At 35.7% G+C, this 15,589-nt stretch overlaps 1 protein-coding gene across 1 annotated transcript in view; it reads left to right on the forward strand.

Moving 5' to 3' along the window:
• LOC150090297 (solute carrier family 60 member 1-like) overlaps positions 1-15,589 on the forward strand; it is a 171,256-nt gene that overhangs the window by 86,737 nt on the left and 68,930 nt on the right. Inside the window, exons 4-9 of the mRNA XM_090369068.1 lie at positions 37-160; positions 706-815; positions 1,185-1,277; positions 4,945-5,025; positions 7,285-7,432; positions 8,965-9,035. Coding sequence (XP_090225194.1) covers positions 37-160; positions 706-815; positions 1,185-1,277; positions 4,945-5,025; positions 7,285-7,432; positions 8,965-9,035 — 627 coding nt within the window. The remainder of the gene's footprint in view (positions 1-36; positions 161-705; positions 816-1,184; positions 1,278-4,944; positions 5,026-7,284; positions 7,433-8,964; positions 9,036-15,589) is intronic.

Below are 15,589 nucleotides of genomic sequence, written 5' to 3' on the forward strand. Positions count from 1 at the left end.
AGTTTTTTATGATGTGAATCCAATAAACACTTTTAGGTTCCAGTGGTGTTGCTGACGCTGTCTTTGGTGGGCAAAAGGATATTCGTTATTCTGCTAAAGAGCGGTGGAGGATTGGTAGACTCAGGAGACAATAAACAAAGAGAATACGAAAATATGGGAGGTAGGTACATCGATTTAATTACACAGAAATTTCTCGTTTTTCACTTCAAGCGAAATGAATTACAGATTTTCTTAAATTGTTGTTTGGTGATTATTTTAATTATCAATCGTAAATAATAAATCTCGATGTCAAGAACAAAGTTGACTTATCGCGGTCGCTACAGTAACTGAAACTATGAGGGTTTAGTATATTACATATGAAATTTCGCGTGTTCCTCTTAGGTTTGTTGAGGGGTCACTATGTTACAACTGCATTTGTTTTTTTTTTTTGTTTTTTTGGGTTTGCTGAATAAAAAACCCGAATTTCAGGGAGTAAAAAACCATTCAGCCTTCTCCTACGACCGACTAATTCAACCACATTTTGAGAAAAAGCCCATAAAATTCCTCGCATCATTGATGGGATTCCAACTTTTTTGTCACATGTGTGGGAGAACGGCTAAAATTTCCTTGGGAAAAGTAGGGCACAGATTAAGAAGTAAGTTTCTAAAAGTATGACTTGTTATTCTCTCTGTAAACAATTATTCTTATTTGATTGTTATATTGCAGACCCAAATAGAATGGAGGAAAAATCAGACGGTCCGGCACTGACAACATTTCAAATCACTCTGGTCACTGTCCTGTCTGCTATACTCATGTTCCTATATGACGGATTACAGGTAAGTTTCCATCCATCCATCGATGCCTTTCATAGTAAAGAATCTTTGGTTTTCTTATTTGAAAGTCAAGCTTCAAATAGTGAAGAAATTAAGAACTAATTTAGAGTAGCAATTGCTATTTTTCTAAAAAAAAAGTTGGAATGTAACACCTTAGAAAAAAATTATAAATTACCTTTTCATTTAAACTCTCTTTTAATTTCATTAGTGATCAGTTTTTCCATTCGTCGCATTAAATGCAATCCCTTTTATGGAAATGAACTGGAATTTACCTTTCATTACCTTCTATCAATCTTCTTTTTCTTCTAATTCTTTTTTCATTTCTCTGATGAAGTTATTCAAATTAATTAACCTTCATTTGTCTTTAAATAGGCAGCTTATGGTGGATTTCTGTACTCATACGCGGTCAAAGGTCCTGTTCGATTACTTAAAAAGGAGGCCGCCTACTTAAATGCTCTATTCTGGGTGAGTTCTCTTTTGATTTCACTAAAAACAAAGCGCAAAATAAATAAGCAAAAAATTTCGCCTGTTTATTTAATTATTTTTAATAATTAAATAAACAGGCGATATTTTTAAATAATTAAATAAACAGGCGAAAATTTAATTATTTTTAATAATTAAATAAACAGGCAATATTATACTAAAAAAAGTACATTAGATTTTAATAGCTAGCCTTCGTGATAAGCATGCGCGTTTCTTCTATGAAAAACCTGCCTTTTTTTATAATAAACATTTCGGGTCAAAAGGTATCACAAAAAAAATCACATATTTCCATGTAAAATGTGCTGTATCCAAAGAAACAATGCACGTTGCCATGGAAAATGGTCCTTATCCAAAATGTACGTTGCCATGGAAAACGTGCCGTATCCAAAGAAAAAAACGTACGTTTCCATGTAAAATAGTCTGTATCCAAGGCAACAATGTACGTTGCCATGGAAAATGCGCCGTATCCAAAGAAACAATGTACGTTTCTATGAAAAATATTCTGTAGCCAAGGCAACAATGCACGTTGTCATGGAAAATATTCTGTATCCAAGGCAACAATGTACGTTGTCATGGAAAATATTATGTATCCAAGGCAACAATGTACGTTGCCATGGAAAATATTCTGTAGCCAAGGCAACAATGTACGTTGTCATGGAAAATATTATGTATCCAAGGCAACAATGTACGTTGCCATGGAAAATATTCTGTAGCCAAGGCAACAATGTACGTTGTCATGGAAAATATTCTATATCCAAGGCAACAATGTACGTTGCCATGGAAAATATTCTGTATCCAAGGCAACAATGTACGTTTCCATGTAAAATAGTCTATATCCAAGGCAACAATGTACGTTGCCGTGGAAAATGTGCAATGGCAGGGAAAAAATATATGTATCCAACGAAATAATAGTAAAAAAAGTAATTCTGTGTGTTTTTAAGTTATCATTACATTCCCATGGAAACCACGTATATTCATGCTTTCTTAATGAACATAACGCCTTTTTGGTGGCAATTTCCCAGTAAGTACAGATGATTTTTGTTTCTTTTTGCCATGTACTGTACATCTTCGCTAACTTTATTCCGAAGTCGAGTAACAAACGTTAATGGGTATATTGAGTTTAACTTCGTACTTTCGCCCCACTCGTGAAATTGATCTGGCTCTTTGAGAAATAACTCGGCGCCACTGAGGAACGTGAGGAAACTGGTAAACCTAGACGCGTCATGTTTGCGCTTCGCTTCATTTTGTCGAACTGGTTCTGCTGCCAGTTCTGTACAAAGATACGATCACAACTGCTCACACTAGGAAACGAAAGTAAAGCGAACCCCCATACACGATCACTAGTATTGGAAAGTAGAGTTTACGAGCAAACTACATTAACAGAACGGTCCAGTTAACATTAAAGAATTCGCCACATTCTCCAAAACAAAAATTTGTTTCGGGGAATGTGGATGCAGAGCGGAAATGTGTGTATAAAATGATGGAAGTGGAGAGAAATAAAACAGGAACAGAATGAAAAAATACTTTAATTTGACTATCCTCTATTTCTTAGAAAGTCATCAATAAAAACGAAATAGCATAATGCTTCTGGAAATCCATAAAGGCATTAAAAACAAATAAAGAAAATATTAAAATCAAGAATTATAAAATGGTTAATGCTCTACAGTAAAAAAGTCAGATTAGTAGGAGTTCAGTTTAGTTCAGATTAGTAGCGACACCGACAACCATACGAAATGTACGAAGCAACATCAGTAACTAGACACGCAACGTGTCATAATTCGAGAACAAATCTGGATTTTACGAATTAGCTTCCACTGCACATGCGTAAACGTCGATAAGGCAAAAATAGCGATAACATAAACCAAAGCCTGATTACAGTAAACGGCGTTTTTTTATGTTTTGGTATGTTTGATTGGGACTGCATAAAAGTGATAACATTCCTCGCAAAATGTGGGGCCTGCTGCTCAAAAGGGACACAAGTGTACAGTTATCGAATTTGCGTCTGTTTGACCGCCCCGTAATCCTTTTGAGGGGGCTTAATGTACACTAGTGTCCAAAAGTTAAGTTACAACCTTTTTTTTTTTTGGTTGTTGTATAATTTCATAAAATTTGAAGTTCTAACGTAATTTAACACAATACATGATAATATATATATCAGAATACAATATTAAGCCCTTAGATATACAGATTACATTGGATGGGCTATAAAAGCGCCCTACAACAGATTTCCGAACCTGAATATCTGGGATGCTTTTGAAGACACCTTTTACTGTCCCAGTAATATCTACTGGGATAGATCTGATCTTTTAAAAAAGCGGAATTTATTCCAGCAAAACCTTTTCATCAATCTTGTAAACAGCGCAATCATCCTCCCTATTAAACCTCCCTATAAATGCAAAGTACTGCATATGGGTAGCAATAATCCAGAGTAACATACCAGCTGTGCAGTACTAAACTCAGGGTAGTGGAGAATGAAAAGGACCTAGGGGGTAATTGTGCAGTCAGATATGAAGTTTTCTGAGCAGAGCAGACAGGCTGCAAGAGTAGCTGATGGTGTCTTGTCAATGATACACAGAAATTTTGCTAACAGGGATAAGGAGGTGATTGTCCCCTTGTAGAAGGCAATGGTCAGGCCACACTTTGAATACTGCATACAGGTCTGGAGGTCTCATTTTAAGAAAGATGTAAAACTGTTGGAACGAGTACAGAGAAAGGCAACGAGATTGGTGAATGGAACAAACGGTTGCTGTTACCAAGAAAGACTTAAGTTCTGCAAACTGCTGCGTCTGAAGACTAGGCACCTGCGAGGTGATCTAATTGAGACTTGAATGGATTGAGCAGGCTCAATGCTGATGGGATTCTTTCTCTTGCTCAGATTACTCACCTGAGGGGACATAAATTCAAATTGAGGAAAGCCAGTTGCAGAATAGATGTGCAGAAGTTTGTCTTTAGTCAGCGGGTAGTTGATATTTGGAACAAACTTCCATCTGTTGTAGTGGAGGTCAACAACTTAAATAAATTCAAAGCTGAACTAGACAAGCATTTGCTTAATTATGTAGTACTGCCTATGGTTTTGTTTAATCATGATCTCATGACAATGGTTCATGAAACTAGAGGCGTCTCTCTTTTCAGAATCAATATAATTGAATCTCTTCCACCAAATACTCCATAGAATTCCATTTAGTAGGTTTTGGCAGCTAGTACAAATGGTCTGTGTTTGAATTCTGTCCAGACTTAAGGAATATTTATAAGAACCCAGTTTACAAGGAAGAAGAAAGACAAATATTTTCTTTATATAAATAATATACTTAAGAAATATTAAATATGTTAATTAAACTAATTAAATTAGTAATAGAATAAATGTATTTGTGTCCTAAGGCTGGTTTGGAAATTAATAAAAATAATCCGTCAAAGAAATTAACCTCGTTGGAGACCTGACCTTTCTTTTTAATCCATTTTTTTCTTCGTCTTGGAGAACCAATCATCATGGAGCGAACGATAGTAGAATACAGTGTAAGAGAGGAGAGGAGACATCTATTTACGAGCAAGATGATTACCAGAATACCATTAATCTCAGTGCGACGGTACGCCCTATTTCCTGAATGTTTGTTCTGACCACACTTTCGTATTTTCTTTTTCTCTCTTGCAGGGAATGTTTGCCGTGGGTCGTCTTCTATCGATTGCTCTAGCCACTAAGCTAGCTCCAGCTTTTATGCTCTTCTGCAATATCGTAAGTACTTTTGTTTTATTTTCTCTCCTACCCTTTAAATTATTCACCCAAATAAAATATTTCAGATTTATTTGAATTAGTTATACGAGTATTTTATATTTATTTCGGATTCGAGATGTTCAATGTACCCATTATAGGGTGATGACACTGTTTTTTGTTGGACTTAAGTGAAAATATCATCAGCGTCCATCATTACTTCGTAAGTGGTGTTCTGAATATATATACAGAGCCCACTGCCATGACAGTGTCCTCTACATTATTCATGGACACGCGACAGTCTCTTATAATATTTCCCCTGGAGTGATTTTCTGACCAAAGACGTTCTTATCAGTGATGTAGAATCCACACCTTTTCTTTGAATACGTTGCATGAAATATTGAATAATTGAACAGTTATTTCTTACAAGATGGAATTGGCATTCAACTCACGCTCCTGCAACGTTCTGTAGATTGTAATTTCTGGGAAATATGTATAAAGGAAGGTTGTTCCAGAAAATAGAAGTTGAAGAAATCAATAAGGAAAAAGTTGGTTGTATGATTGTGAAGGTGGACAGTAAAATAGATGTTGACTGGTTGAGGCGCGTGTTCGGAGTGATTTGGAAGAGAGCGGAGGAATTATAGATTGCAAAGCAAAAAGAACAGTGCCAATTGAAGTGCCTATAGAAAAAGCGTGAGACAGAGAGTGGAGAGACCTTATAAGAGACTGTGATTAATTTACCTGACTGCTCAGCAGCTTCAGATTTGGGGAGGCATCATTCCAGACGTAGGAACATGACATTCCATGGAAAGGTGGATTTGAGATTTGTACAGCGATAGTAGCTGTTTGAAAGAAACCCCAATATTTTTTTAGATGCAGAGGAAGCAATATTTGTGATGGGTTTATTTCACGAGAGATTAGAAGTCTATAATTGCTAATAGACTTCTAATCTCTAATCTCTAAAGATATGTGGACTTGTCTGGAAATCTGAGCGCCATCGAAATCAAGCAAAGGAGCAGTAGAACCTTCTTTGCAAGAGTTAAATTATTATTATTAATAATCATTGCAATATTTAAAGAAACTTTAGCTGAATTGTGAAAAAAATTAATGGGTGATTATCTTCTGAAATTTACTGATGTGTTCACAAAGATGGTCCAACATCAGTGGTATCGAATAAGTTAGCAGCCACTGATATTCAATATATCTCATATTGTTTATTAAATATATATTTAACAATATTTTTTAGAAAATATCTGCTTGATGACCACTAAGTTTAAGTTTTCACTTTAAATTTCCAATGACTAAAAGGGACTAAGAACCAATAAAATTTAAAACACTCTAGAAGGACAAAAATCGAAAGATGATCGATATCTCATAAAGGTACAAGGAGTTTGTCTAAAACACAATACTGTATAATATGGACATCCTTCTATATTAATCAGATGGCTCAATTGAGTCAATATGGACATCCTTCTACATTAATCAGCGATGGCTCAAATGGGTGAATATGGACATCCTTCTACATTAATCAAAGATGGCTCAGTTGGGTGAATATGGACATCCTGCTGTATTAATCAAAGATGGTTCAATTTTGTTGTTGTTTAAAGGCACAAGGGCTGCTAAGACCATATTGTGCCTGGTTGAATTGGGTGGAGATCTTCTTTCAACTGTTACAAAGATTGATGGACACAAAAAGTTGCCAAAATAAAGACTGGAAGTGAAATATTAATGATTTTAAATAACGATAGGACTCTAATCGGTTTACTGCTGTCTCTCTCTCAATTACGTACATCGCACGATGGAAAATCATGCAACATTCTGGACCTGTAAAGATCAGTTATTCTGCCTCGTTAAAAACACGACTGGAAGGTTTCAAAGCATGCAGGGAACGCCAAATAGCCACTGCCGAAGGCATCTCACGTGCGCGAGGAATTTAACATTATCAGCTCCGTGTCGGATGGTGGCATTCGTTTCGCTAAGAGGGCAGACAAAATAAAAGAAAAAGTCTAAGTTAAGACAGTTTAATGTTGACATATCACCGAATGACAACGTTGTTTAAATAACATGTCTTACGAAGAACGAAATTAAATATTATAATTAAGCTAAATGAATATTGTCTTCAAATATTTGATTTAATTCCTTAAATGGCTTTAAAGTGATCAAATAGAGTTGGATGTATTTCACAGTTATTATCTCTTGTATAAATTTACTTTATGTATATGGTGCGTAAAAATTAATAGAGCCCTCTTGGATTAAATCAAGTTCCGGTTTCTCTTTTTCTAGATGGGTTGTACTTTTGCCCTCTTATTAATGCTGGCTTTGCGGTACAGCCAAATAATGCTGATAGTTGGTACATGTTTGCTGGGAATCTTCATGAGCAGCGTATTTCCAACAGCTCTGTCGTTAACAGAACAATATATCCACGTAACACGTAAGTAATTTGCATATTTATACTAGTTTTCTGTTCACAAATGGTGGCTCATTTAAATTGGCTCTTATTTCGGGTATTCGTTCAGTGAACAGGCTGATTTGAAAGCTAAAAAGGGGACTATTAGATAGGTGTAACTCATAAAGTGGTCACTTAATGTACATACGATTCTGATCATGTTTCCTTTGCAATGGTGGTGTCACGACAGGGTTTAATCAAATGTATTCCCGGATAAAATTACCTTTTTCAATATTTATAATTAAAGTAAGCGCTAAAACTGCTTTTTGTAACTTCTGAATGCTCCACGCGAAAGAGATGTACAATGGTTTCTTTATTTCTTTCTGTATTTTATACGACCATTCTCTTTGTTTCGTATACACTTTAATCTTCCATCACGCCATTTCCTGAAAACACGCGCAGTCATCCTAAGCGCATGCTGCTCCTTTTTTCTCGCTGCTTGATTAGTTTTCGTTGCTAGGTCACAAAAAATCCTTAAAAGCGGAGTCAGATTGCTCTTAATGCGTGTCGGCTAAAGATTTTATCACTGAGCAGAGAAAAAAGAGAGAAAGAACGAAAAATAAAAGCATTTTTGTCGCTATGGTTATTTGCACAGGTTTGGGTTACACTGACACCAGCTGACAACTGTAAAATACGACAGATATGGTGTTTACTTGAAAGAAAAACAAACTTCGCTGAAATAAAAGCCAATTAAGAACAATAAACGATGTTCGTTACTTTTTCCAGTAACCGCTGTATTTGTTAAACGATATATCGGAGCTGCAGTTCAGTGACCGGAAGAGCCATTGGACGTCTACAGCATTCGTTTCGTATCTTGTTTGTTCTATGGTGTCTATTAAGATTATTACTGAATATAATCCCACTCTTATACCACGTGAAATTAATAATATAGTTTATTAAGTTATTCGCCTAAAATGTTATACATTAAGGTAACGTTTCGGGTATTTTAACGATACCCGTCATCAGACCGTGCTGTTGGGGGAACAAAAATAGAAAGGGTTACAAATTTGAATAGATATTTGAATACTCCATGGTTAAAATTATTACTAACTATATTAGTTTCACGTGGTATTATATTTAGTAATAATTTTAATGGAAAACAACCACGTAACGTCTTTCCCTAACTAGATTAGATGTATGGTGTCCGTTATTTCTTTAAAGAATTTTACGTTTGGGCTTTTTAGACAGATTTGTCGAGCAATTCTAAATTTCACTAAGATCTGACCAATTGAAATCCGATAATTATTATTTCATTGCCCGTCCATCCGTCCGCATGTAATAACTCGATTCTTAGTAGATGTATTTTCATGAAATTTTATATTTCACTCTGATAGAATGATTTCTTGCCGGATATTATGTTCCTTGCCATGCTCTGGTTGGAACAGAAACGAAATGTTATCTGATTGCGCATAAAGGTCGGATTTTTTTTTTTTTTTTTTGTTATAAATCATTACTATTTGTTAATGAGCCTGAAATGTACGGCACTGTGTACATTAAGTTACTTGTTTTGATTTTAGCCACAATCACAAGCTTTCTCGTATTTGGAGCAGCTGTAGGAGAGATGTCTATGCCAGTTATTGTTGGTCACGTAAGTTGCCAATTTACTAAAATTATAATTTTGGTATCAATATCATTATTATTTTATTTAAATACAATATATACTGAATGTATATAAAAAAATGGAGTATATATAAAGGAAAATTTACAGATCCCCAGATTTAACATCACCGGCTAATGATTGTATGGTAAGTTGCTGGTATTCGTGGTATGGGGCATGTTCTGTCGGTGAGGACTGTGTTCAATCATACCAACAGCTTCTGATGGTTTGACAGGCATTCCCAAGGTTTCCAACATGGCATCCTAAACCTCGAGATGTGAATCCAGTTGACAATGCTTAGAAAGTTAAATAGGGCAGTTTGTCTTCTCAGTTGTCTGCCTGCCGTAATACAGTAGATGAGAAATAATCTGATGGAAGAATGGTGAAATCTGGACATTGGTTCCTTCAGACGTCTAGGGAAACCCATTCCACGACGTGTACGGGTTGTAATTCAGGCAGAATGTGATCCTACTTGATACAGGTTTCGTTCTAGATATAGAATAAAGATTTGCCATTGATGGTGGTTTTTGAACAAATTTTAACGTATCGTTCTATGCAAAAAAGGCAATTACAAGTCGAACACATGAGCTTACAGAAAGGATGCAAGGGTGAATTTGGCTAATGTCAGTAACATTCATCATTACACAGAGATCGCGGGTAGAGTATTATTATTTTCTAGCGATTTTGTTATCAAATTAACTACCATTAAGTGGTGGAAGTTTTTGAAGATTCTTTTACATTCCTCGTATTTCGCAGTACTCAACTAACAACACTTTAGTTTCAATCTGGTGGAATATATGTTCAAACCGTCATTTGTTGAGATCACATCAAAACCAGTAATGAATTTTAGAGTTCTTGTCACTCTATGGAAAGTATTCCAGGATGTTACCAACTTGTTTCGATTCAAATGGACACGCTGGTGTAACCATCATAATTTCAAAAAAGACTATTGCAAATTTCTAGGGTTATTCCAGTATTCGGTGCACTTTAATAGATATCATTATACCGTTCACTCGTTCCTCAATAACCCATAATTTATTGGGACAGTTCCTGCCATTATATTGTTTCCGGTAGTGACGTAACTATTAAAATCTTTCGCTGAATATTTAAACTTCCGCCACATCAAATGGAATTTGTATGAATTGTTACGTAATATTGAGTTAATTATTGTCTGGATATAAATAGAACTGCTCTTTTCTGAAAACTCGAACTGAAACGGTGGATGAAATAGGCTGACTGGTTTGAATCAGTTGATAATTTAAGAAGTTGTTAGGGAATAAATTATATTTAAACTAATACAGATTTAGAATGATGGCCTAACAGGTCAGGTTCTTACCATTCTCCTATTCTACTAGTTCCGGTTCATCTTCAGTTGATTGCTGATAGCAATCCACACTTTCTACATACCATTTAGGAGAGGAGAGGTGAGGGGTATTGTAGGTAGGCATTTTGTGGCTTCAGTCAATACACAGCGCATGGCTTAAGAAAGGTGAGAATGAACGTTGATTTGGCCATTGGCACAAATGGACTTCTGTCCAGTGACAGATGGCAGGTGCACAATCACCACTCATTGATATCGGGCCATGCAAAAGTGCATTGATGGTTTTTTTCCCATTCGAACATGTGCACCATCGAGTGGATCATTGTAGCTCTTTCAGGACTTACAATATGTTTGAGGTCAATAAAATGCCAATCGGACATATGAAGGAGAGGTGCGGCGAGGGATTAAATTTGATGAAGTGGAGAGTTGAAGTGGAGAGGGAGGGAGGGATATGTAGGCGGATGCAAAGATAATGCCTTCAGTTCATTAATAAACTAAGATTGCGGCGGTGATAAAATTGTAAAAGATTAGACTCATATAGATATTATGCAATGTTTGCACTTCTGAGTTTATTTGTGAGCCAAGAAACTCGATTTCAGGATCGGAAATTTTCTCATTTAAGAGAAATGAATTAACTTAATTATCTTGGTGAAATTGCAAGCATCCCAGCCTAACAAAGATTACATTAGAGGCTAAATATATAGAGAATAAATATAAATAAATCTTAACTTAGATTAGAGACTAAAAATATATATTTAATCTCTAATCTCAATTAAAATTAGAGATTAATGTATTTTTTATAAATGGCAAGGATTATAAACTTAAAATCTTTAGTATAATAAAACTGACCTTTCATTTCTGTTTGTTTTAAATTTTGTTTTTTAGTTCTTCATATACAACAAGAAACATTTAATAGAAGCTGATATATCTCACATGAATGGATTAGCTCTTTGCACCAATTCAGGTAATATGATGTAGCAACCTCAAAAATATCTGTGACGTCACATACAAGTGATATCAGGCTCCCCTGCTTCAGCATGAATCACTTCATGAAAACTCTTGAAAAGGATTCAAATAGTCGCATTAAATACTTTATACCAATATTCTGCCATTCTGAAAACAAACTGGTGCATAATTCATTATGAATTAATAATACTATAGGATTTTAAAGTGGTCACTTGGCCGGCCAATTTAAATGACCTAGAATTTTCTTCTGTTCCTCGTGCGAAGTTAAAGCAGTACAGGCCTCGCTGGACAAAAGTTGTCATCCTGGAACACAGGATGACCGAAATGATTGACCCTGAAATGGTCAGAAAAAAGCAAAAATTGAAATGATTAAAAAAATTGATATTTGATAAGCCAAAAATATTGAACAAAAAAAAACAACCACAGTCAAGGTTGTGACTGATGAGAAATATTCTCATCAGTCACAAACAATTTGAAAAGCAATGTGACAAACCGGCGTTATACGAATTCAATAAACATAATGCATTCAGTTTAATTGGTATTAAGGCATCCGATATCCAGAATATCTTATAAAAACTTAAGAACGATTTCAGTGCGGGCCCTGATTGCATTCTTCTCATACTTGGGAAGAAATGTTGCACAACCCTGATGTCTTAATTTGCATGTCTCCAGTATGTTTCACGTACTACAATCTAATGAACTCCTTTAGGAAGTCGACTTTGTTTCCACACATAAAGAAAACTCCAAAGATTATGCCCCAATTTTAGGACCTATTAGCATCCTTAATACAATATTTGATCCAATATTACAAAAAAATATAACAGATTCTTTGATGATTTTAGAGCAGACTGTCAGCATGGATTTGTGGATGTTTTATTTGTAGCAACTTAGACAATATTACGCCATATATGTCTCTAAATTTCGTGTGTTATGTCGTTTTTGATGTACGGAAACCCTATGTTTCCGGGAGGGGAACCATGTTACCCTCGCCTGAGACTGACTAAACATCCCAAGTTGTCAAAAAGACCCATTAAAATTCTTCGCGTCATTGACGTAATCAAATATCAGCTCCATCCCATCCGGTGTGCGGAGAATAGTGATCATATCCACTGTGCCATCCACGAGGTTTTATTTCATTAGACAAAATTCTATCAGACTAGTAACAAAAGCAATGGACCTAAGCGTCATATTTGCAGAGAACTGCATGTCTGAAAACCGTAACCCGAAAACAAACAGCCCATCAGACACTCCAGACGGTCGAGTTTCAGAAAATAAACACTTTGCAGTTAATTAATTCTAGATTTCTTCTCTTATTTATATCAAATAATTACATTAGGCCACCCGAATGTTTACATTCATATGTCGTGCTGTGTGTGTCTTATATTTGTTAATTGCCTTTCTATGGTAGATGGCGTACTATGGCCACAGTTGCCGATGCGCCTAATAAATCCCGAAACAAACACTCAAACTAACGATGGTAGATTTATCTGTTTTGCTGGGCGAAAAAAAACCCAGTTTCCAGGAGAAAAAAACTTGCTATCTACGCCTGATACCGACTAACTCAATCGAGGAGAGAAAAAAGCCAAATAAAGTTCCTCGCGTCATTGACAGGATTCCTACCCGGGCCTTTTCTGCCGTTTTGGTATCGAATTAACTAACATTGTGTGACAGACGTTTTTGAAGATTCTTTTCCATTTCTCGTATTTCGCAGTACTGAATAATCTGTTAACAACACTTCATTTTACATCCGGTGGGATATATGTTCAAACCTTCCTTCTTTGAGATCACATCGAAACCAATAATGCATTCGAGTTTTCATGTCAGTCTGTGGAAAGTATTGAGGAAGTTACCAACTTGTACGGACTCAAATGGACATGCTGGTATAATCATCTTAATTTTAAAAAAAAAGACTATTGCAAATTTCTGGAGTTAGTCCATTATTCGGTGAACATCGTGAGATATCATTCTGTCGTTTATTGGTTCCTCAAAAGCTTACAATTTCTTGTGGATAGTTGTTGCCACTATATTGTTTCCGGTAGTGACGTAACTATTAAAATCTTTCGCTGAATATTTAAACTTCCGCCACATCAAATGGAATTTGCTTGAATTGTTACGTAATATTGAGTTAATTATTGTCTGGATATAAATAGGACTGCTCCTTCCTGATAACATGAACTGAAACGGTGGATGAAATAGGCTGACTGGTTTGAATCAGTTGATAATTTAAGAAGTTGGTAGGGAATAAATTATATTTAAACTAATACAGATTTAGGATGATGGCCTAACAGGTCAGGTTCTTACCAGTCTCCTATTCTACTAGTTCCGGTTCATCTTCAGTTGATTGCTGATAGCGATCCAACTTTCTACATACCATTTAGGAGAGGAGAGGTGAGGGGTATTGTAGGTAGGCATTTTGTGGCTTCAATCAATACACGGTGCATGGATTCAGAAAGATGAGAATGAACGTTGATTTGGCCATTGGCACAAATGGACTTCTGTCCAGTGACAGATGGCAGGTGCACAATCAGCACTCATCGATCGGGCCATGCAAAAGTGCATTGATGGTTTCTTTCCACTCGAGCAGGTGCACCATCGAGTGGATCATTGTAACCCTTTTTAGGACTTACAATACGTTTGAGGTCAATAAAATGCCAATCGGACATATGAAGGAGAGGTGCGGCGAGGGATTAAATTTTATGAAGTGGAGAGTTGAAGTGGAGAGGGAGGGAGGGATATGTAGGCGGATGCAAAGTTGATGCCTTCAGTTCATTAATAAAGTTAAGTTGCGGCAGTGATCTAATTGTAAAAGATTCTACTCATGTAGATATTATACAATGTTTACACTTCTAATTTTTAATTGTGAACCGAGAAACGCGATTTCGGGTTCGCAACTTTTCTCATTTAAAAGAAATGAATTAACTTAAATATGCGAGCATCCCATTCTAACAAAGATTAGATTAATTTAGATTAGAGGGTAAATCTACAGATAATAAATATAAATAAATCTTCACTTCGATTAGAGAATAAAAATATATATTTAGTCTCTAATCTCAATTAAGATTATAGACTAATCTTGAGATTCAGTTAATAAAAGATGCATGGATTAAGAAAGATGAGAATGAACTTTGATGTCGCCATTGGCACAAATGGACATCTGTCCAGTGACTGATGGCAGGTGCACAATCACCACTCATCGATCGATCTCAATTAAGATTAGAGACTATATATATATATATATATTATAAATTCCAAGGATTATAGACTTAAAATCTTTGGTATAATAAAACTGACATTTCATTAGAGTATGTTTAAAATTTTGTTTTTTATTTCTTCATATACAACAATAAACATTCAATAGAAGCTGATATATCTCACAATGTATTAGATTTTTGGAACAAATCACGTCTTATTTCTAACAGTATTTTTGATATTTTTGAGTCACTGATATTTTTTAGGTGTATGATGCATACACCTCAAAAATATCAGTGACTCACATATAAGTGATATCAGGCCCCCTGCTTCAACATAAATCACTTCATGAACACTCTTATTAAGGATTCAAATAGACGCATTAAACAGATTACATCGATATTCTGCCCTTCTGAAAACAAACTGGCCCATAATACATTATGAATTAATACTATTATAGGATTTGAAAGTAGTCACTTGACTTGGCCGGCCAATTTAAATGACCTAGAATTATCTCATGTTCCTCGTGCCAAGTGAAAGCAAAACAGGCCCTTGTAAGTTGTTGTAGGGTTTTAGGAGCATCAGCAAATTACACCACATTTTACCATATATAATAGATCTGCAAATTGTGTATTCTGTGGACTATTTGCTGCTCGCTGGACGAAAAATGGAAGTTTCGCGAGTTAAAAACCGTACTACCCTCGGCTGAAACCGACTAACTCAGCCACTTTGTGCAAAATACCCATAAAAACGTCTCGTAGCATTAAAGGGATTCGAACTTAGGTCTTTTCTTCTTGTCTGGGGAGAAGTGATTACAGCAACGGTGCTACCCACGAGGGCAATACATAGGTACTTGTGTATGCATTTTCAAAGCCCACTGTCCTTTGGACTACTTAATTTTCCTTTAAGCAGCCTAAGACAAATGTTAGATGAAAATTGTTATGTCGGTCGGTCGGTTTTGTTTATAAACATTGTCTACATTTTCGCTCACTAAACGGTAATCAATGTCTTAGGACAATGTTTCAGAAGGAATTTAAGAACTATTATCGCAAACAAACACAAAGGGGAA

Source organism: Mastigoproctus giganteus, chromosome 2 (genome assembly GCF_048544385.1).
Source record: "Mastigoproctus giganteus isolate SK-2022 chromosome 2, ASM4854438v1, whole genome shotgun sequence".
NCBI lineage: Eukaryota > Metazoa > Arthropoda > Arachnida > Uropygi > Thelyphonidae > Mastigoproctus > Mastigoproctus giganteus.